The sequence below is a fragment of the Procambarus clarkii genome, chromosome 17 (assembly GCF_040958095.1).
Source record: "Procambarus clarkii isolate CNS0578487 chromosome 17, FALCON_Pclarkii_2.0, whole genome shotgun sequence".
NCBI classification, from domain to species: Eukaryota; Metazoa; Arthropoda; class Malacostraca; order Decapoda; family Cambaridae; genus Procambarus; species Procambarus clarkii.
Window position 1 is genome coordinate 14,859,356 of NC_091166.1, and position 23,995 is coordinate 14,883,350.

The 23,995-nt window shown below is 44.5% G+C and overlaps 1 protein-coding gene across 1 annotated transcript; it reads left to right on the forward strand.

The window, feature by feature from the left end:
* The first annotated feature begins 1,067 nt into the window (after nt 1–1,067).
* LOC138365583 (uncharacterized) lies at nt 1,068–6,652 on the forward strand. Its single transcript, XM_069326061.1, has 4 exons — nt 1,068–1,406; nt 3,806–3,974; nt 5,024–5,542; nt 5,658–6,652. Exons 1-4 carry the CDS (start codon nt 1,068–1,070, stop codon nt 6,650–6,652), a joined length of 2,022 nt encoding a protein of 673 aa, XP_069182162.1.
* Nucleotides 6,653–23,995: the final 17,343 nt, after the last annotated feature.

The following is a 23,995-nucleotide window of genomic DNA, read 5'->3' on the forward strand; positions in this document are numbered from 1 at the left end:
ATTATAAGTTTGCCTGTGTCTTTTCAGAACTACTATTTTGAGTGATTTTGATGGTGCTTAATACTGTTTACATTCCAGATGTAGCATTATATGACTGTTGGATGACTTTGGATTACGTGGTGTCTTATGGCACGAGTCATACTCGTAATTGGTTGTTTAATAATCTTTGCTATACCCTGTGATTTCCACCATATTCTTCTCCCTACAGGAGAACTTCTCATTACGGCAGATCACCCACTTTGGTACCCCTGGTACTTTGGTCTGTCTCCGGACTAATACGCCCATGTCTTTACAACCCGAACATAGGAGGACACAGGGGGCCATAGTTCCTCTAGCATTACGGACTACGTTATACGGTTAGGACCCATACAGCAGTTCTCGTCATAAATTAATACTTTCCGCACCCCTACGCATTGGTCAAATATATGGTATTTACACAGGTAGGGAGTTAGCATTTTTTTCCAGAGCACAGTGAGTGATAACTCTGTAAGTACTATTTAGTTTTAGTAGGAAGCCTCTTACCTTTGTTCTCGTCAATTAGAGACCAGGTAAGAAATCCCTAAATTTTTTGGACTACATTCGAGACAATTATGTTTCACAATTCCAGTAGGATCCCTCTTGCCCCTGTCCTCATCATATAGAGTACCGGGTACAAGATTCCCTACGTATTCGTTTCACTTTCGATTTAAGTAATCAATTCAATTACTAAAGTTAACTGTTGTAAACTTGACTATAAAGTTTAAATAGGATAGTTTACAGTTGCCATGTCATCCTGTCAGTCTGACATCTCATATTTTGGTACATCAACTGAGGTATTTTCTTTGCACATTATTTTCTATCATTCTATTCACCATGTTTCGTCTAACAGCGTTCAGGCAGAATCCAAACGATGAAGTGGGGCACACTAATTCGTGCCACCAAGGCGGAGATGCTAACTCTTGTAAATGAGTACCACATTACTGCCCCCCATGGAGCCACTAAAACTTATCTCCATAACCTTATACTTGACCACTTATTAGACAATGATAATATTACATCCGAATCTCATGAAGAGCGCCTTAGCAGCCATGAAATTGAAGTTAGAGCTTTCCACTCTAGAACGCGAACGTCAGAAGAAAACTCTCAAGATACAGAAGGAACAACTTGCTCTACAAAAAAAACAAGCTGAACTGCAACGTGAACGTGAGAAGGAACAACTAGAGTTCCAACGTGAACGTGAGAGGGAACAGCTTGAACTCCAACGTGAGCGTGAACAGGAAGCCCTTAAAATAAGAGAAAGAGAACGTAAACTCCAACGTGAACATGCTGAAAAACAAGCCGCCATTGCTCTACAAAACCGTAGAAAAGAGCTTGACTTGGAAACTACACACCACACTCAGCGCAAGGAAGCGGAAGCTAACCTCCAGGTACGTTTCGATCTTTCTTATGCAATTAAGTTGATGCCATCTTTTGTCGAGACAGAAAATTATATATTATTTACTTCAGTTGAGGCTCTAGCTAACCAACTCAGCTGGCCTCAGGATCAGTGGTCTGTACTTCTCAGGTGTCATTTGACATGTAGGGGCTGCCGTGACTCTCAGTACTATGGCGTCTGAAACCGACTACAAGGTATTGAAACAGGCAGTGCTAGATGCCTACCTCCTATTTATCGAGAACTACAGACGTAAGTTTAGGAATTACCTTAAAGCGAGTGCTACTACTTACCTAGAGTTTGCAAATAACAAAAAGAGATATTTCATGAAGTGGCTGGAAGCAGCACAAGTCTCCACCTTTACAGATCTCATCAACCTCATCCTGATGGAAGAATTCCTTAGGCGTGTACCTAATTCCATACGTCCTACCTAGCAGACAAGGAAGAAACCGACCCTACTAGATGTGCACAGTTGGCTGACTCCTACAGTCTCATTCATAGAGTACCATCCGACACACCTTCTAGTAAGACGTCTTGGTTTACTCCAGCCAAAGTGAGTACCAGTAATGAAAACTCTGCGTTGTATTGTCATTATTGCAGAACCTATAGACATACAATAGAAGAGTGTACCAGTTCTCACTGTAAAGTCAGCAGTAAGACAAAGCCCAAATCACCTCCTCCTAAAATTCCAACCCGTTCTCGCAAATTCATATAGTCAATATTGACATATTAACTACGTGCATAGGTGATATACTAAACATAATAGATACCCTTAAAAAGCTTCATAGAAAACACCGACCTTACCAAACCTTGTTAGTATCTTAAGATAAGCATCTTATTGCTTCGTAATTACAATTATTACTTAACCTATACCTATAATAGGTTAAGTAACAATTGTAATTACGAAGCTATAAGATGCTTATCTTAAGATACTAACAAGGTTAGGTAAGGTCGGTGTTTTCTATGAAGCTTTTTAAGGGTATCTATTATGTTTAGTATGTCACCTATGCACTTATTTAATAAGTCAATATTGACTTTACGAATTTGCGAGAACGGGTTGCAAATTCATAGAAGTCCTAAGTCTTTGGTGAATATTTTTGTTTCATCCACTGATCTTTCTCTCTTCAACAGACACCTTGTTGCGAATCTGTGTTTCATTCTAACATTCATCATGATAAATATGTATGTCCATTATTTCTTTTCCCCGTTAAGTAAATATAACATGATATCCAGTTTTGTTCCAGTATAATTATGTTTGATGTAATTGTAGCATGCTGTAGTGTGCCTGTATTGAATATTTTGTTAGGCTATTTGCATGTTTATTCCTGTGGGGGGAGTCGGTGGCGTCTCATTGGGGGGATGACCATATTTGGGATGTTCCAGTGTGCGGGCCGTGTATCAAGCCAGCGTCAATGTTTCACCTTTGGAATTATTCCTGTTTATTGATTGTACTTAATTTCTTTTTACACCTTAGCAGTGTTATATACACATAAGTTTACTTATAATTATGTTCTAAATTTGTTAGCTTTGTTCTTAATTTGTTAGCTTAATTTCTCGTTGTTAGCTGAGTATCATGAGGTTTCATGTGGGTTTTAGTTTGGTCTTTTTTGGTAGACACAATGCCGAGAATGCTGGAGGAACGCTAGTCCCGTTGGTAGAGCTGGCGGGTGGAGACATGTGTTGAGCTAAGTCTGTGGTATTTGCTTATTGCTTAGTAACATAGCTAATTTCCTGGTTAGACCATTATGTGCAAACCCATCTATTCATTTATGTTGTAAAGAAATGGCCGGTGCTTATATAAGGATATTATAATATTAATTACTAGTGTATTAATATTTCTGGCTACCTGCATTTTCCATTTATGTTATTTGTATGTTCTTTGTTACTTTTACTTTAAGTATATTGCTTTGTTACGTAAGCAGTTTGTTTTTACCCCTAGACACTTATTGAGGCAAGGCCGTATTATTACATATGTTTAACAACAGCAACAGAGGAACCATACCCAGAGGTCTAGGGTCGTAACACACCTGTACTCCGGAACTCTCTGCCAGCGGTGGAGATTCGGAGGGAAGGTTGAAAGTGAATATATTGAGGAACACAGTTGCTTTACAATCTATTCTTCTGAAGTCAACTGAACCCAACGTCACCTACACCCGAGAGACTGTCCTCATTACGGATCGCACTGCAACTACCCCTTATCCACTTGCCAGAGTCCGCCTGGATTGTCCGTTAATATAAGGTGAAGTCCAAATCGCCATCCGGGAAAAGCCTTTTCCCATGTCAGTTCAACTCCTCTTGGGCAACGACTTGGCAGAAGACCAATAACTTACAAATCTAATCATCAAAGAAAACCCCCAGGTATGTGACTCATCAATGGAAAATCCTATCTCGCAGTTTGTTAAAGAAGAGATACAAGCAACAGATGATTCTGATGACGTCTCCCATCCTGTCCTGGTGACGACACGTGCACAATCCGTACTCCCGCAACCAGCTGCTCTATCTGCTTCAGCTGTACCTCAAGATTCACGGAGCCTCCCACCGAGTCTCACCATGCTGGAGTTCCGTAAGTTGCAGAGAGAGGATTTCTCGCTAACATCTTTATTCTTACACGCTGAGACACAACCTAACTGTATCCCTGGGTTCTTTGTGGTGAATAAAGTGCTCTACCGCTATTATATACCCGGCAAAGTGAAGGAGGACAACAATCGGGATAATGTCAAACAACTAGCAGTTCCCACTAGCCTACGGTCAGATATCTTGCATCTGGTCCATAGATCTCTCTCACACTGCAGTTTCTACAAGACCTACAAGACCCTGAAACAAGATTACTACTGGCCAGGAATGATTCGTGATATGAAAAACTTAGTGAAAAATTGCAAAAAGTCTCAGATGACAGGTAAGCCGAACGCTCCTCTATTCAAGGCACCACTAATGCAGGTATCAGAGTCTTCTGAGCCGTTCAGCCATTCCATCAACAACCATGACGAGCTTCTGTCTCAGACAAGCTCAGGTAACGTACATATAAGTAATATCCCGTGTTCTACCACCTGGTTTTCCACAGCTGTTTCCGTCCAGGAACTGTGAAGCACCTCAGGAAGCAGTGCGGACATGCCCAGGAAAGTAAGAGCAAATGTGATCATATCTTCTCTAACGACATGTGTAAGACAATCAATGTCTCTAAGGTATTGTCTGGTCCTTCTTGTTGTGCTTTGCCTGACTGCAATGGTTCTAAATTCTCGATCTGTTCCACCACCAGGAAAGATCCTGCTCTATACGAACCTAATCCAAATAAACGTGCTCCTCCAGACAACTTTACCAGCCCTCAGCTAAAATATTGTTAGACAAATTTACCTTTTATTGCATTTGAAAGGCGTAAATCCTTGTTTTGTACTAACTCCATTCTCGCCCTGCCAGGTATTAGAGAACCTTCAGTCTTCCACCCTAGCGATAGGAACACCATCATACCACAGCGAGATGGGATCATGCACTCCAGCTACAATCATCATTGAGGAGCCACATAACATCCTGCCAGGCCTGCAGCACAACGAACTATCAAATCTATTAGGTTACAACTTCATCTCCCTGGACTTCAACATTCTTCGGTCCATGCAGACGCCCCAGTTCAACAACAATCTAGTACTTCGCTGGGTCCTGCAGCACAACCTCAACATCCTCTAGGACCTCCATATTCGTCGGTCCCTACATTAGGATCAGTTCTCGAAACTACGCTGACTCCTGTAGCACCATGTGAACATCCTCTATCACAACCTCATTCGGTTCCTACTGCTGACCCAGTTCTCCAATCAGCACTTGCTACGCTGGACCTTGCATCTGATGAACCATCTCACAATCTCCTCGGATCACCACTCTCGCTGATCCATTCAGTAGGCTCGTCTGTACAACAAACTTGTACCTCACTGAGTCCTGGAGTGCTACCTCAACATCTTCCACAAGCACCATTCTCTTCAGTTCCTGCAGCATACAGAGTTCACCAACCAGCACCTACATTTGCTTCGCTGGGCCATGTATATGCAGAATATCAACATCTTCTTTATCCAGGGCTCCGACAACGTCGTCGCCAACGCGCTCTCCAGAGTCCACTAGGTGGACTCTTCCACTTCAACTCAACAGGTCAGTTGTCGTTTGCCGTTGCTGAGTGGTGGTTTGCTGTGGGAGGTGTGGAGCGCCCACTAGTCGGGGCTCTGCCCCGGCTAGCGGGCGCTCCGACTATGGGTCTTTTATCAAGGTCAAACCCGCACGTGTTTCCGGTGTGGTGCTAAGGGCCACGTAGCGGCCGGTTGCGACGCTCCTCGTGCTGAGGCCCCTTCAGTTTTCCTGGAGGATGACTTTCTCCGCTTGTCTGTGCATGGGGATTACCCGACGGATCCTCGTTCTGTGCAGGTGCCTGGTGTGGTTCCTGCGGCGGTTCCAGCTGTCACTCCGTCTGGACCTGATCTGTCTGCCCCACCAGTGAGCTCAGGGGACCTATGGGCGCCTGCTTTGGACCTTCGCCGTTCGGTGGATGTGAAGGTGCATCCTCATCCGGTTGCTTCCGTGGTGGCCTTGGATGGTGCTGTACGAGTGGCGGCTGCATCTCCTGCAGAAGAACATGTGCTTGTCGGGGCGGTGGTGAGTATGACTCCGCCCATGCCCTCTGCATCGTCGCCTCTGGTAGTTTCCTCGTTGACGCGTGCCTCTTCTCCTCTGCCGGTTCCGTCGCCCTCGCTGGATACCTCACGTGTGCTGGAGTCTAACCTTCCGCCTGCTGTGTCTCTTCCTTCTCCGAATCCGGTCTCCTTGGATGGTAGTGGCTTTTTGCCCTGCGTCGTTGAGGCTGCTGTATTGCGTGGTCGTGCTGCCCCGGCTTTGGGGCCGCCTGCCGATGGTTCTTTTGGGGCACCGCTTGTAGGGGGTGACAGTTCCGACGATCAACGACCTATTTCTATGCGCCGTCGTTCGGCTCGGGATGCGTCACCTCACCGGACGTGGGCAGAAGAGCGTGATGCCATGGACGATGATGCTGTAGGCGGCGATGTGCTGCCTTCTGTGTTGGACACTGTGCCCCCTGCTGGTGGCTCTCCTCAGTGGGCGGTTGTCCCTTGTGACCGCGACCTCGTCGTGGTGTTGTCGAAGGTTGTGCGACAGGGGTACTCTGCTCCTGTTCCGGTTGGCAGAGGCCCTGAGGCGCCTGCGGTGCCACCCTCCGCTGGGCTCGGTGCGATGACTGGTATAGAACTGTAATGGTATATGCACACCATAGCCCCTTCCCCCCATTTCCCTTCCCCCTTTCTCTTCTCCTTCCTCTTCCCCTTCCCTTCTCTCGCTTGCCTACTCTCCCTTGGGTCATTTGTCTTTTGTTACGGGGGGTCATAAACAGCTTGAAGCCACTTGCTCCCCTCTCTCTCCTGTCCTCCGGGCCAGTGACGAATTTGGGTATATTACCCCAGGGCTAATAAACTTGTGATCTCAAGTTACACGTGGGTGTCCAGCCAGGAAAGTCGTTGGTGTCTTCCCAGTTTTTGGAGTTTTCTGTCAAGAGGAATTGACCCTTATGGTCAAGCCTGATCCGGATTGGTTAAAGACATGTAGGCCTGGGGAGGCGGGGCCTCACAGGGTAGTGCCTGCCCATGCCATTGACCCGGTTTCTAGAGCACCTAGTCATGGTAAAATCCATTGGTCATAGGCTTGGGATAGGCGGAGTTAATGTGGGCCTAGGAACTAAGGGGTGGAGCCTGTCCCACTGGTGAGCGTTTTTAAGAAAGAAGTGTTAGTGTGTCTGGGGACCTCGACTGAGGTACATACAGGTCAACTGACCTGTGGGCAGCCAATCAACATCCTTTGGCAAGCTGCAGTATTTAAGGTATAGTGCACTTGAGTTGTAACACTGGTATTACAGGCTGTGCCTCATAGGAGACTTTAATTTTTTATTAGAGTAGGCTATGTTTCAATTTTGATTTAAATATACTGGTTCCAATAAATAAAAAAAATATTAACGTAATTTTTGTTTAGTTATCTGTTCCCTTTGATTAATGACTGTGTTATTCATTCTTGTGATTCTCATTTGCTGTGCTAGAAATTCCCCTGTGTTCTCCATCTTATGAATAGTAAAGTCGCTCTAGAATCTCCCGTTCAGTTCCGTAAGACTACAGGTTTAATCCATTAAGAGTCATTTACTTTGAGTTCCCTGATTATTGAGTCCCTTCCTTCCTAGGGTCTCAATAATTTTAGACACATTCATTTATGTTTGGAAGGTGGTGGCAGTGTTTAATGTTTTTATTTTATAATTAGTAATAAATTAATAACCCCTATCCTTGTTATGCCCTCCTCATTTAATATTCAGTTTATATTTGTGGCCGTCCAATGAGGGGTCATACTGGACTGTAACAGAGTTAAGCTGGGGTATTGAGCGAAGAGAGAGCCGTTCACAGAGTACAGAGAAGGGTTACCATTGAAAGGTTCAGGGTGATAACAAAAGGGACATTGAGGGTTTATTACAGAACGAAGTGTGCGCCCTCGTGTGGGGCCCGATGGGCGGCCTCCGCTCGCTGTTCCGGTATCTCCTGCTTTCTCGGCGGCGATGTCCCGGCCTTCCGTGTTGGGTCGGTGGCGCCCGCTTCCGCCGGATGTGGTAATCCCCGAACATATGGAGTACCCGCGAGTTCGTGAGGGCCGTGCCCCTACGGAACTGGAGTATTTGGTATGGGAGGCTTATAAGCGGCGGTATCCGCTGTATACATACCCTGAGAAATATCCTCCTGTTTGATTTTTGTGTGTTCTGTGTGATTGGCTTTGTGGTTGGGTGTGGGTCTATACTTGCAGCTTTGTGTGTCTTATGTGTGGCTGGTTGTGTTATTGTGCTGCTGTAGTGGTGTGTAACGTGTGGTGATCGTTTATTTTATGTACTTGTATCCTTACGGCCTTTTGGTCGTTTGCATGTATTTGGGCTTTGTTTTTCTGTATTTTCAGTTTCCTGTGTGGTTCTGTTTTTTGTTATTAATGCCTTGTGTTTCTTGCCTTGGGTATGTGTCATGTATTGCTTTTAGCTTTGTCTATAGTTTCTATTATGTACTTGTGTCCGTACAGCCTTTTGGTCGTTGGCATGGTTTTTGTGCATTTAGTTTTTCTGTCTTTTCAGTTCCCTGTGTGGTTCTTTTTTTGTTATTATTGCCTTGTGTTTCTTGCCTTAAGTGTGTGTGTGTAATTATTTGTTTGTCCTTGAAATTGCTTTATTCTTTGTACGTAATTTATGCTCTTTATGTTCTTATGTGTAGTTTTTGGATTTCCTGGTCATTTGTTGTAACTTTTGTGTATTTTTTCTTGTACATTTTTGTTATTGTACTTATGTCATTTATTTGTTGTGTATTGTATGCATTTTATGTCCCATGCTGTTTGTGGGTTTCTTTGCTTGTGTCCTCTGTGCTTTCCTGTGACCTCTTGTTTGTATTTTAATGTCTGTTTTTCTGGTGTTTGCTTTATTTCATGTATTAGCACGATTGTTTGTATCTATCTGTTATTTCGTACTTGTTCCCTGTTTTTGTACTTTGTTTTTTTATCTATGAATAAAAAAAAACTTCAACTCAACATCCTACTGCAGTCGAACAAGCAATAGGACCAGGCTTTGGGTGGAGGTGGAGTTGTCACAAGGTTCTCCCTAGAGAAGAAGATTGAGCCTGTTCCATCATCACTTGTTCTACCACCACGTCTGCATATTCAAGAATTTATAGCAAGAGCAAGAACTAGTGCTCAGACGTCTACTCTACCCTACTCTCCAATACCCGTGACCCCCAACACACCTGGTTGTGGCCAGCTCACACCACCGGCGTGGAACAAGCACTCTGCTAGTTTGTCTGAGCCGGCTCCCAGTTATCGTCACACCAGCGCCACCTACATTTTTTTTTTTTTTTTTTTTTTTTTTTTTTTTTTTTTTTTTACATGCAGAGCATGCAAATTAAATACAATAAAAATACAGAATACACAAAGGAAAACAATAGACCACCGGCCAGAAGGGCCGACAGCCGAGCACCACAAAACAGCATAGCACAACAAAACACATACACAAGAAAAACATGAAAAATACAGCATACGTCAAAACATAAAACAGAATACAATGGCAATCCAGCAATCACAGTACAAAACAACACCTCCAAAAAACAAAACATACAACAAGAGGCAACAGGTAAAGCAACAGAAAATCAATACATTAACGCCCCGTAACAAAAGGCGAGGCCAATTACAATAAAGAAGCAGGCAAAAACACAAGTCACTAAACACCGGCCTGAAGGGCCAACATCAAAAACACAAGAAAACAAAAGAAAAATAAAACACACAGCAAGCACACAGACTACGAAAAGATCTCATACTTGTCCGGCCACTCTTCCGCCGGGAAGCGAATACAGTACGCTTCCCAAAGTAACATAATGTCCTCCGAAACATGGTCATGATTGAGCGTACGAGGATCGGGCATTAACTCTGGCACACCCACAATAAAACACTTAGCCCGACGAATCCAGATGGTAGAAGGGCACCACGGAGCAGGACGCACACGGTCAACAATTTCAAAATGCAACGGATGGTCAGCATCCATCGCCACTCCGGAGGCCAAGATGAGAGGGAGAGGCTCCTTCCCAAGAGGCCGGGCAATGGGCAGCACACTGGGAGCCTCCTCAGCTGCCTCACAGGGCTCCTCGGCAACCACTGAACGTTGCACCTGCCGGGACCCCCCACGCTTGGCATCCTTTTTCAGCACCAGCTTGATGCCTCGGCTCGCACCAGGATCCACACCATCCACGCCCGTAGGAGCAACCACCTCCCACTGCGGAGAACCTTCTGCAGGAGAAAGAACAGGAGGTAAATTAGACGCACAATCATCGTCAACAGCCGACACATGGACATCAGCCACCACCAGCGTCGTAGAGCACGAGGCACCTGGAACCGCCACACCATCTCCCGAAGCTCCACCCGCGTCGTAGTCCTCCATATCAGCCCAAGCAGTAGAAGAGCGCCGAGAACGCTTGGGCACTGGCCGCACATCCTCACAGCCGGAGGCGGACCCAGAACCACGGCCCTCACGAACCGGGCGAACCAACGCCCGTCGCAGGACTTCAGCAGCCTCAACCACATGGGGAACCGGGCCGCACACAACAGGATGCTCCGCAGCACCCCCAACACCCAACACAGCCGGAACACCTGGCGAGGGCGCAGAACCAGGCACAGCAGCAGGAGGCGAGGAAGACGCAGACGCACTCGGCTGAGGGGCAACAAGCACCGGGGGCATGTCGGGTGACGCAGGAGGGGCCGCATCAGCAGCGACTGGGACCTGCTCCACTTCATCTCCGGAATCCACGCCCTGAGGGAGCGGCGGGAAATCCTCCTCCTCCCGGAATAAGTTAACGGGCGCAGCAGGTGACTCAGAGCACCCGGCAGCCTGATGCCCCAACTGGCCACACTGGAAACAAGTACGGGGCTGCCGGGCATAGTACACCCGAACGTAGTAGCCCAGCAGCCGGACAGAAGATGGGATATCCGACCGCAGGCGCATACCTAATGTACGGACGTTCGTCTGCTTCCCTGCATACTTCCCCGAGGACAGCTTGTTCACCCGCACACTGATGACTGCACCATACCTCCCGAAGAAGCGCCGGAGAAGGTTTTCAGGGAACTCCAGGGGCGCACCGTGCACACTGACATATGTCAGGGCACCACTCCGGTCCGAGACCGTAACGGAGCCGGCGCCATCCAGCAACTGCAATGAACGCGCCTCGTTCCGCCGGAGGAAGTCCCGATACTCCTCCTCCCCCACGAACTTGACAACCACCCGGTGGGCCGTAACAAGCTCAACGCCATACACAGCGTCCACCGGGACACGAAGCATGTCGCACATAACTAACTCAACGGCCGGATAACCAGCCTTACACGTGAATTCCAGTCCCACGGAATTTACCCTCAACACAGGAGGAATAGCCAGGCCCCCCATGGCAAAAAGGCCACGTCAGCACGCAGCCAGGCAGGCAACAACACTGGACAGGGAGGGTAAGAGACCCCCACACCCCCTGCCGGCGAAAAGACTGCAACCTCCCCAAACTGCCGGAGTGTTCAGACGATACGTCTTCACCCTACAGCTGCGCAGGTGGAACTCACCACCTACATTGGTCCAGTCCCATATAAATAGACGCCGACCACCACCCCCAGCAGAATACTCCTCAGAGCTCAAATTGCTAGACTTGCTCCCACACTTTCCTGAGTGCTGGTAGATTTACGCAGCCAGTACTCAGTATTTTCAGCACCATTTATTTTAAGTACTTTATTGTAAGGTTAACTTGCCTGATTGATTGTTTTCTATTTTGATTTTTGATTGATGGCTTATTTTGATTAATTTTGTCAGTTTGTTAAGATGAATTTTTTCGTAATTAAAGTAATTAAATTTTTCCAGTTTCCTGTATTTTATCCTACATTTACCACACCGTGAAGAAGTCACCATAGCAGTTTTATTTTAATTTGTTTCCTTTTATTTGTTTTTATGTTCGTGGCATTCCATCTGCCCTAATCCACTGCACTTAGTCATTTTACCGTATCACTGTGTAGAGATTTTCTTAAGTATTTCTTCACAGTGCCTTCCATGCGCTCGTAAAATCCTCCTTGCCACGGTGCTCTAGGAGTTATAAATTTCCATTGGCACAGTCTGTTTGAGCACTGAACGTACCTTTGGATGGTTTGGGACAAGATGAACGGGCTGCATACCTACGAAAGTCTTGTAGGAACACTTCTGCACTTATGTCAGAAGTTACTTCAGAGTGTACGCCTCGTGTGTTTGCACACATGAAGGAACATATATTGGCTTTCACCGGAAATGTATCTGGAGTGCCTGTTAAAATAAGAGTTCCTGTGTAATCTACACCTGTGGTCTCAAAGGGACGAAGGTGGACAACTCTCTTTAAAAAGTGGTGGAGGCCCTGGGTAAGGACACACTCGAGCACTATACCTCCTGCAGATCACACAAGATTTAATAAGGGACTTGACAGTTTGGCGACCTTGGGGAAGCATAATATTTGTCGTAAATCAGTGAGTGTCTAGCACTCCACCATGTAATGTACCATGTTCATGTTGATGTAAAACTATAAGTTTAGTTATGATGTGGTGACGAGACAAAAGCATAGGATTCTTAGCTTCTAAGTCAATTTCTGCATGAAGCAGACGTCCTCCACGCCTTAAGATGTTGTTATTATCAGAATCAAACCAAATGCCCAGGGACTTGGTTAATTTGTCTGGAAGATGTTCATAATTTCTTCCATAAGTCTCTGTTTGAGCTTGTTTGACCCAGTATTTGAGGGGACTAGGAAATTGATATTTAATTCCTAGATTATTAAGGAAATCAAATACAACTTGAGTAACTCCTAGCAATTTACAAAAGCTAGACTAATGGTTAGGATTAATAGCTAATGTTCGAGGGGTCTCTGGATCCACAGTGGGGAGGGTTTTATTTTTCAGGGTTATTTCTGCGGGGGCCCTAAGCCACTAGCTGGACCACTAAGTGTTGCTTGTTTCTGTTTTACTGGGGCGGAGTATGAGTATTTGACTCTTATGGTTGCTTTAGTAAGATTTTGAGTGGGGACAGTAATATTGGTCACTATGACTTGTGGCTTCTGTTTAGGTCACTGACCACTAACCAACCATTGGGGTCCTGTAAACCACATCTCGGTTTTCACTATTTGTTTTAAAGTTAAACCTCCTAATAGTCAGCTGGATTGTCCTTGGTGGGGACATGTCTCAATTTATAGTCAACTGCTAGTTCTCGTATTTCCCTAACTGTTACTGACGTAGGGAGTTTTATTGTTGTTTTTTACCCATTGTAAGATTGCCTCGTTGTCTGACCACACTACTATCTCACCAAATTAAATATTATTGAGTGTCTTAATCAGGCAATGAGTCAGTCTTACACCCATTAATAAAGCTGTTAACTCCATTTGCGGTAGTGACCTTTTCTTAATTGGATCCACTCTACCCTTAAAAGTAAGTATAAATGATTGTTGAATGTTTACTAAATAGGCTACTGCGCCATATGCTTTGCCTGTAAATTGCCAGCTGTGAGTGTGTTCAGCTTCTATGGCAATTTAAACCAATATTGGTTATCTTGATAGATGGCTGAGTTGAGATACTGTTGGTAAGTCCATGTGTCATCTGGACTTGGTTGTTCAGGGACGATACCTAAGGTGTCTAAATCCCATAATTTATATACAGCTAGGGATCAGAATCATCCTCAGCTATATCTCTGAGTTGAAGTGGTGACTATTCTAAGCCTAGTCACGCCACTATGATTAAATTATTATGTTGGTTAATTGTGGGTGTAGATTTTTTGCTGAGGTAGCACCGGTCCTGTAAGTAATTTTTCTCCAACTGACAGCAACAAATTCATTCCACGTTGTTTGGTCCAGTAATAAACCTCACTATTTCACACACGTAGGGTAACGGTACAGTTATTAGGGTCATGAGAACCCATGCATTTTGTGCATCTGTGAAATCCTTGAAGACGTTTAATCCTAGAATTACGGTACTGCACTTGTAAGCGAGGTGTTCCTCATTGCAGAAAAAACACTCTATCTCTCCTTCAGGATTAGTCGACTTAACAGGTCTATTAACTACAGTTTCAGTGGGAGTCAAAGAATAATTACCTATGTTACTACTCTAACATCATGCTGCGGGAGTAGTAAATTTAGTTTTGCATTTATTAGACTTAACCGAAGTCAATTTCGTTTTCACTGAATTCTCAGTATTAGGCTGTTTGGGTTCAGATTTAATTTTTTCATGAGCCTTTAGCCTATTGACAGTGATTTTCAGTCCCTAAAATATATGATCAAGAGAGATAATCTCTGTCTTGTAATGGGAGCAGATTTCTGCTAAAATATTATGAGGAAGTTACCTCCGAAGGAGTAATTAAAGTGACCATTCGGAAGATTATACATTTACTTTAGTACCTAATGCTTTCACGAGAGACTCTACTTCTAATCTGAAGTTCTGAAGGGAGTCTGGTCTGTTACAGGGTGAACTTATATCTACTAATTGACAATATAAATTAGCTACATTGCTCTGTTGCAGTAATTAACTTCCAACAATTGTATAGCTTCATCACAATTACTATCTGTGAGGGATAAATTAGCTTCCCCCCCCCCCACCCCGCTCAGCTCGTTGATGCCGTGAGGGGGGGGGGGGGGGGTTTAGTGGGCTAGTCAAGGCTAGTCCTTTTCTAGCATTGTGCTCCTGCTACCGTCCTCTCCAATTGTGCTGAGCACCTTTTCCTTCTGTTTCGTTTTTCTTCCCCCTCTTCTCCTATCTGCTTGTCGTTTCCTGCCGACCTTTTGCTTGTTTTGGATCTTTCTTTGGACTTCTTCTATTTTGACGCCCGGGTGCTTGAGGAGGCATACTCTTGCACCCGTAGAACTGTAGTACCCGACGTCTCGAGCGAGGGGAACCTTTTATTGTCAATCCCCGCTTTCGTCGCTGAACCCGATCTCGACGGACTGACGGTTCTTAAGGTGGCGTTTGTGGGGCGTTTACTCACGACGCACCCCTAGGGGCCCCCGGCATGATCGGCGATAGCTTCCTGTTGGGTGTCCTGCCTCTAATTGTGGCTCCATGGTGGGTATGGGGCACATTCGTAAATGAATTTCTTTCTCTTCGTCTCTATGTCGATAAATGTTTCCGTTGTACCCTCTCAGGCTCGTGGGGTGGGCGACCAAGCCCCCAAGTCGGCCTGTATTGGAAGACCAGGCTCTGTAGCTCCTGCTGCGTTGGGCCCCGACCTTGCTCCTCCTTTGACCGTCCTGACTTCTTCCCCCAGCTCCCCTCCCTCCTTTGTGGTTGGGTCGAGCCTCCAGCCCCCAGTGGTGACCACTTCGTCCCCTGGTGCGGCTAAGTCTCTCGTTGTGACTACTGCGTCTTTTAACCCCTCTCTCTCTGGGGGTTCTCAATGCCGTTCGCGCCCCGGCCGCACTCGCTCGATTCCTTCCTGTACTGCCGCGTATCAGGCCTTGTTTGGTCCCGCTTCATGGGCCAAATACTTTGATCTCCTCCCTCTTGATTCTACGCCTCCTGACGATTTCTCCCTCCATCGGCATCTTGTTGATTCCGTGGATGCGTCTGTTACCTTCAACCCCACTCATCTCGGTACACGTGTCGTTGCTGCTCCTTCTCAGGATGCAGCTTCCCGCTTGGCCGCCTTGTCTTGCCTTGGCGAGATCCCTGTTCGGGTCTCCAAGAATGTTCAGATTAATGCCAGTGTTGGCACTATTCTCGTCCCGCCCCATGTTGCAACCGGTGTTCGGAATCTGCAGGATTGCCACGATGATATTCGGCATATCTTTGATGCCCAAGGCCATTCTGTCCTCCAGGTTGACTCGTTTACTCGTCCCCCTCGTGGTCGTCGCCGGCAGCCCCTTCGTGTTGTGAAGATCACCATTGATGGTAGATCACCATCCTCTGTCATTCTTACTGGTACTAGGTGCTCTGTCCAGGAGTATATTCCTTCTCCTCGGCTGTGTAACAAGTGCTGGAGGTTTGGGCATGGTGCCCTCCGCTGCTCTGGGACTGTCTCTCTCTGTCCTTTGTGTGGGGGTGAAGGTCACTCTAAGTCGGAGTGCACTTCTCCCCAAGCTCGCTGCCTCAACTGCGGTGAGGCCCATCCTACCTTCTCCCGTGCATGTATCCATTACAAGCTTAAGGCGGCCGTCCTCAACTTGAAGCACCGGGAGCATTTATCTTTTCCTGAGGCGAGTCGCCAGGTTCGCCGGCTCCCTCCTTATGCTAACGTCTCTTATGCTCACGTGTTGCGCTCTTCCTCTCCTCGTCCTTCCCTCCTTCCTCAGACTCACAACCGTTTCCGGGCCTTGGACCCTGATACGCCCACTACCCCCTCCTCTGTTCCTTTGAGTTCTTTCCCGAAGGGTCCTCTGTCTGGGGTTCCCCTTCTTTCTGCCCGGTCTGTCATGTCCCCTGTGTCTTCTTCCTCGTCTCTGTTGGAAATTTCCAACACTAATACAATACTATTGTATTACAATAAATCAGTATCATTATGTACTAACTACAGTAGTCACTAAAACTTACTAACAGTAATGTTCACATAAACTAACCATTATATCTACATATGGATGCTGGAATTCTTACGAAACCAAGCACCAGTATTGCGTCAGATTATATCTAGTTAAACACATTTATTGCCAGTGTGTTAGAGAATTGAATGTGGTTCTCTAAAATCATCAGTATTCCGTGTGATAATTATTTACGGATAACATAACTCCCAAATAATTCTAAATCGAGAGTTTTTAGTTACAATTGTTATCAAGTAATAGTTTTTCTGTCACGCTTGAATGCCATGGAGAAAGCTAAAATCTTCTCCATTTCTCGTTACCCCCATTAGACGGGAAAGCAATAATATTTAAATCCCTAGAATCACAACCCAGTCTTTATTAAAGTATTTCAACCACAATTGCGCGAAATAGTATTATTCGTGATAAATAATTTCTGTGGTGAATGCGGGACACGGGTTGGAGGAGGAGGAGACGCCATTGTGTGTGTGGCGGGCTCGAGTTGCGGAGTGAGCAGTGAACGCCCGTACTTGGACAGGAAAGTCGTGGCGTCAGAGTCTGAGATACGTGACGTTGGGATTATCAGCAAAAATTACACTGATACTCAGCTTAGAACGAATAATTATTCTTCCACGTGATCTCCAGTGCTCGGTCAAATAATAACGCGTCGATATTCAAGCGAAACTCTCAACCACATGTACAACATTGTGGAAGTTTGAGACTAAGACGCGATACCGGCAGACTTCAGCATACACTGCACTTATCGCTAAGTATATATTTCTTTGTTGATGCATCATTAGAGAATGTATATTTCGTGGGCAGTCTGTCGTTACATAGCAAGACGACTAAAAATCCAATGTTAGTACCGCATTAATCTTTATTTTCTATTTTCATAAATATTGAGATTTAAGTAGCCTAGTTCAATGCTACGTAATATCCTTTAAATTGCAGCTCGTATGTGAGGAGTCAACGAGCCGTTAACTACATTCGTGTTATTCACCTCTAAGGGCTTCTATGTGGAGATCCTGAGATCACGAGGACTACGCACGAACGATGTCATAGAAATCGTCTTAAAGCTAAGACTTTTTTGTACACATTTAATTGCTCCAATTTATTCTACATATCCATAATATTATCATATTGAGTATTTGCCATGTGAACTGGAGATGGATGTGTTTACTTAGATGATTGCTCTTTAATTCTAACAATCATTAATATTTTCTATTTGAATTTACCTATTGATTCTATAATAATTGATCATAATATTCTTTATTCAACAATGAACTGGTGCACGAACCACACTAGCTCCTAGACGTATATGAAGTTCTAGCAATACCCTCCCAATATAGGTGTTTGAGGCTCTGACTTTAGTTAATTAACCATACAGTCCATTATTTATTTAAGTGATTATTCTTTCTAATATTTATCCATAGACACTGGTTCTTCCTTGTGTTTCTAATGATCACTTTTTATTAGTTTCCCTCTTTTCTCAAAAGTGGGTGGTCCTTCGTTATTAAATTGATTAATTAAATAATTAAATAATTGAGTCAAGCCCCAGATATCCCACATTATGGTCCTTATCGAACCGGATAAATATAAATATATATATACTAATTAGTAATAACTACTCACCGTGTGAAGTAGTCTAGACTAACCACATTAATTAACTGTGTCTACCGGCAGCGTAACACATAGGTTAGCCTAATTCACACCAATTCATGGCTACTTATACCTCATATATAAGGTAGCACTCGTGGGACACAGTCAATTACCCACAACACTTAGACCTATACCTCATACTGAAGTAAGAATCTTTAGGTCACCAGGAGCAACAGCTCATAACTTTTATAACAATTCCACACTAACACCTGCGTTAGAGTGGCCTCACCATCTAACCATTATTTATTTAGGTGGTAATGACATCCATCCTACTCGACATCCAGCTGAGGTAATTAATCACCTTAAAACCATAATTTCTTCATTTAAACTCATCAGCAATTCGGTAGTATTCACATTGGTGGAACCTCGCCAACTGAGGTTCCACCACTGAGGTTGGGTTCAAATGAGGTTCCACCACTGCCAACTGAGGTTCTATCAATCGTGATGGATTATGCATAATCCATCACGATTCAAGTTGTTTCTGTAATATTTTGAAATAAGCTGTTCGAGATGTCCATTTCTTTTTACTTTTGTGAAGTGTACGGACTCCAAATATTATGCAAAAGTATTTTCCACCCTAAATTTAAGAGAGGAAGATCGTGTTAAAATTGTTAACAATAGATCACCATTAAAATGTCCGACATCCCACCTGTACTTATATGAGCACTTATTACTTGCCTCGAGATCGACAGTGATGCTATTGTCATGCCCGAAACTCTGTGAGTATTATTGGCTTGCAGCATAGAAATAAAAAGAAATAATAATAATAATAAGAAATAAAACATTCTTCTTGTTCTCACTTAAATTTATTCACCAAATTGTGCTTGCGAGGGTTGAGCTTTGGCTCTTAGGTCCCGCCTCTCAACCGCCAACCAACTGATGTACAGATTCCTGAGCCTACTGGGTTCTATCATATCTACATATGAAACTGTGTATGAAGTCAGCCTCCACCATCTCACTTCCTACTGCATTCCGTTTAACAACTTCTCTGACTCTGAAAAAGCTCTCTCTAACGTCTGTGTGGATCATTTGGGAACTCAGCTTCCACCTGTCCCCTTGTTCATGTACCACCTGTGTTAAATAATCCATCCTTGTCTACCATGTCAATTCCCCTGAGAATTTTGTATGTGGTGATCATGTCTCCACGAGCTCTTCTGTCTTCCAGCGACATGAGGTGCAGTTCCCGTAGCCTTTCCTTATAATTCATAACTTTTTCTCTTAGTTCCGGGACTAGCCTAGTGGCATACCTCTGAACTTTTTCCAGCTTCGTCTTGTAATTACCTAAGTGTAGTTACAGGATGAGAGCTATGCTCTTGGTGTCCCGTTTTCCCAGCACTCTTTGTCATATAACGCTTTGAAACTATTGACGGTCTTGGCCTCCACCACCTTCTCCCCTAACTTGTTCCAACCGTCTACCACTCTGTTTGCGAAAGTGAATTTTCTTATATTTCTTCGGCATCTGTGTTTAGCTAGTTTATATCTATGACCTCTTGTTCTTAACGTTCCAGGTCTCAAGAAATCTTCCCTATCGACTTTATCAATTCCTGTTACTATTTTGTATGTAGTGATCATATCACCTCTTTTTCTTCTGTCTTCTAGTTTTGGCATATTTAATGCCTCTAACCTCTCCTCGTAGCTCTTGCCCTTCAGTTCTGGGAGCCACTTAGTAGCATGTCTTTGTACCTTTTCCAGTTTGTTGATGTGCTTCTTAAGATATGGGCACCACACAACTGCAGCATATTCTAGCTTTGGCCTAACAAAAGTCGTGAACAATTTTTTTAGTATATCGCCATCCATGTATTTAAAAGCAATTCTGAAGTTAGAAAGCGTGGCATAGGCTCCTCGCACAATATTCTTTATGTGGTCCTCAGGTGATAGTTTTCTATCTAGAACCACCCCTAGATCTCTTTCTTTATCAGAATTCTTTAAAGATTTCTCACATAATACATAGGTTGTGTGGGGTCTATGTTCTCATATTCCACATTCCATAACATGGAATGAAATATGCATTCTGCCCAGCCCTCTCTCTAGTACCAAATTTTTGTTGTGCTTGACTAGGTACGGGCTCCATGCTGGGGCTGCATACTCCAGGATTAGCCTTACATATGTTGTATACAAGGTTCTGAAGGATTCCTTACACAGGTTTCTGAAAGAAGTTCTGATGTTATCCTGCCTCACAAAGGCCACTGATGTTATACTTTTTATGTGGGCTTCCGGAGGCATGTTTGGTGTGATGTCAACTCATAGACCTTTCTTTCTGCCCGTTTCGTGAACGACTTCATCTCCCATTCGGTATCCAATGTCTGGCTTCCTATTTCCTCCTCCTAGTTTCATAACCTTACATTTACTTGGGTTGAACTTTAGTAGCCATTTGTTGGACCATTCCTTCAGTTTTTTTAGCTCATCTTGTAGCCTCATACTATCTTCCTCTGTCTTGATTCTCCTCAGTTTTTGCATCGTCAGCAAACATTGAGAGGAACGAGTCAATTCCTTCTGGGAGATCATTTACGTATTTCAGAATCAGTACAGGTCCAAGGACTGATCCATGTGGAATTCCACTGGTGATTCCTCGCCACTCCCAGACCTCACCCCTCACAGTGACTCGCTGTGTCCTGTTGCTTAGGTACTCCTTTATCCAGTGGAGTACTTTCCCTTTCACTCCGGCCTGCATCTCCAGTTTTGTACTAGTCTTTTTTGTGGTACTGTGACAGAGGCTTTCTGGCAGTCAAGAAATATGCATTCTGCCCAGCCCTCTCTCTAGTACCAAATTTTTTTTGCCTGGTCATAGAACTCAATTAAACCTGTTAGGCATGATTTGGCATCTCTGAATCCTTGTTGACGTTGCATTACAAAGTTCTTTCTCTCAAGATGTTCTACTAGCTTTTTACGCACAATCTTCTCCATCATCTTGCATGGAATGCAAGTTAGTGACACTGGCCTGTAGTTCAGTGCCACCTGCCTGTCACCCTTCCTGTATATTGGAACTTCATTGGCCGTCTTCCAAATTTTGGGCAGTTCACCTGTTTCCAGTGATTTGTTGTACACCATGGAGAGTGGGATGCATAGAGCTTCTGATCCTCCCTTTAGAATCCATGGTGAAATTCCATCTGGACCAATAGCCTTTGTAACATCCAAATCAGGCAGATGCTTCCTCTCCTCCCCACTGGTAGTCACAAACTCCTCTAGTGGTGTCCTGTTTTGATATTCCCTCTCTTATCTCTAGGACTTCTCCTTACACAGAAGTGAAAACCTCCTGGAATATCGTACTGAGTTCCTCACACACTTCCTTGTTGTTTGTAATGAATCTTTCTGCCCATATCATCAGTTTCATTACTTGTTCCTTCACTATTGTTTTCCTCCTGATGTGGTTATGCAGCAGTTTGGGTTGAGTCTTTGCCTTGCTCGCTATGTCATTTTCATATTGCCTCTCTACCTCTTTTCTCACCCAGATGTATTCATTCCCGGCATTCTGGTATCTTTCTCAGCTCTCTAGTGTTCTGTTGTTTCTATAGTTTCTCCACAAGCCTTTACTTAGTGGATTTGCTAGCTTACATCCTTGATTAAACCACGGGTTTCTCATTTGCATTTCATTTCCGCTTGTATTGGGACGAACTTGTCTGCAGCCTCCTTGCACTTCTGTGTGATGTAGTCCATCATGTCTTGAGCCGTCTTTCCTCTAATATTCAAGATAACAGTATGACCAGATACTCAAACAACAGTACACTGTGTGTGAGGGGATGGTTCACCAGCTCACTTACAATGGTACTCTTATGCCTGTGGAGGCCAGTACACTTGTTAAGTGCACTTGTTAAGTGCGCGGACTTAAGTTTGGTAACCAACAACCGAAACATCTAGTGTTTGGGCTCATGTGAGTGCCCCCGTCATCAGCATTCCAGAAATGTTACCCTGGCCGGGGGAGCACGTCTGTGGACAGAGATATGTCGATAGCATCATTCTATTGTATGGCTTGAAGCGAGACTCAAGTTTGCGCGGAAACAGCTAGGCCACATTGTGGGTGAGCTGTGGGCCGCCCGCGCCAGCCACTTGATTCGTCGTCATGGAAGAGCCGTGTTGTGAGGGAGGTTGGGGGGTTCGAGTGCGCGCCAATTGCACGTAAGATACCATGTGAGGACTGCTCTAGCCATCTCCACCACTATGAGTCAGCCACCCATAGCAGGGTGCCTGATGTATGGGAATGGTGTGTGTGTAAGGCCGGCAGTATTAATAAGTACCTATGTGTGTATTTCTGGTGATTAGTCTCTAAAGCTTGAATTCGAAGTCAGGTGTTCCGTCGCATTGTCACTAAGCACCTGTAGAGGTGAAGTGAAGTGTGGATGAGGAGATAATAACCCTTGTTGTCATCTTGTCAGTCCAGAGGGACTTACGTCTTGTGTACACAGACGTACAGTGTGTGTGTGTGTGTGGGTATGTTGGAGCCGCCATGTTGGTCGGCCATCTTGGAGCTGCCCTAGGGGCTATGCTACACCATCGCTGATTGGATGAGAGGGGTAGGCCGTTGTATGCCTTCCTCTCATTGGTTATTTCGAGAAGGACGCGGGGATAGCCGGTGTAAGCATCATTCTGAACCCAGCTGCCACCTTGTCAAGACGCTTCCTGTACTCAATTCGGCCAAATTGAAGTATAGGGCGTCGTGGTGGCTGGACTACTCAACTGCTGATGCTTCCTGCTTCACCAACGACAGCGGTCGTCACAGAATCCGGCCGAAGTCGTCGCTTGAAGGGGTTTAAGACATTGTGTACAGTGGGTAGAGGTACAGTGATCTGGGATCGTGGGATAATGTGCATACGAGCAGTAACGGATTCATAGATCCCATACCAGTGTTGATTAGACTTGCTAGTGCTCTGTAGCAGTCGATGGGAACGGGGAAATTCGTGTCAGTGTTAAGGGCAGATTTCCAATGTTTGTGTGAGATGCTATTGTTGTGCGCGTCACCTGGGTACGAACACTTCACCGGTGGGTCGAGGGTGCGAACTCAGCCGTGTTGAGTGGGAGGGGATCGAGTGTGCTCCAATTGTACGAAAAAATACCACGTAAGGTACTACCGCCGCCTACGCTACCCTGAGCGAGCCAGCCACCTATAGCAGGGTGCCTGATGTATGGGAATGGTGTAAAGCCAGCAGTGTGAATGAGTAAGTACTTATGTGTGTATTTCTGGTGATCAGTTAGTCTCTAAAAGCTTGAATTCGAGGTCAAGTGTTCCGTCACATTGTCACGTAGCACATGTGAGGTGAAGTGGAGTGTGGGCGTGGAGATAATCACCCTTGTTGTCATTTTGTCAGTCCAGAGGGACTTACGTCTGGTGTACACAGAAGTACAGTGTGTGTGTGTGTGTGTGGGTACACACGGGAACAGAGTATACATAGATTAGCCAAGGACTGAGAGGATGTCCATGTAATAATTATATTATTATTGTGGTAATTTAATCATTTTTGATCGTCCGTGGGACGGAGTGATATCATTTCCATGTGTGGTCTTGCGGGTGTGGAATTCCAACACTGAGCGTTCAGGTATGTGTAACGCCAGTGATTCCTGGCAATGATTATAGTGGAGTGTACCACAGTGTGGTCTTAATTTCTTGTATTGTTCCCAGGGCCGTGACAAGTGTGATTTATATATATATATATATATATATATATATATATATATATATATATATATATATATATATATATATATATATATATATATATATATATATATATATATATATATATATATATATATATATATATATATATATATATATATATATATATATATATATATATATATATATGTATATATATATATATATATATATATATATATATATATATATATATATATATAT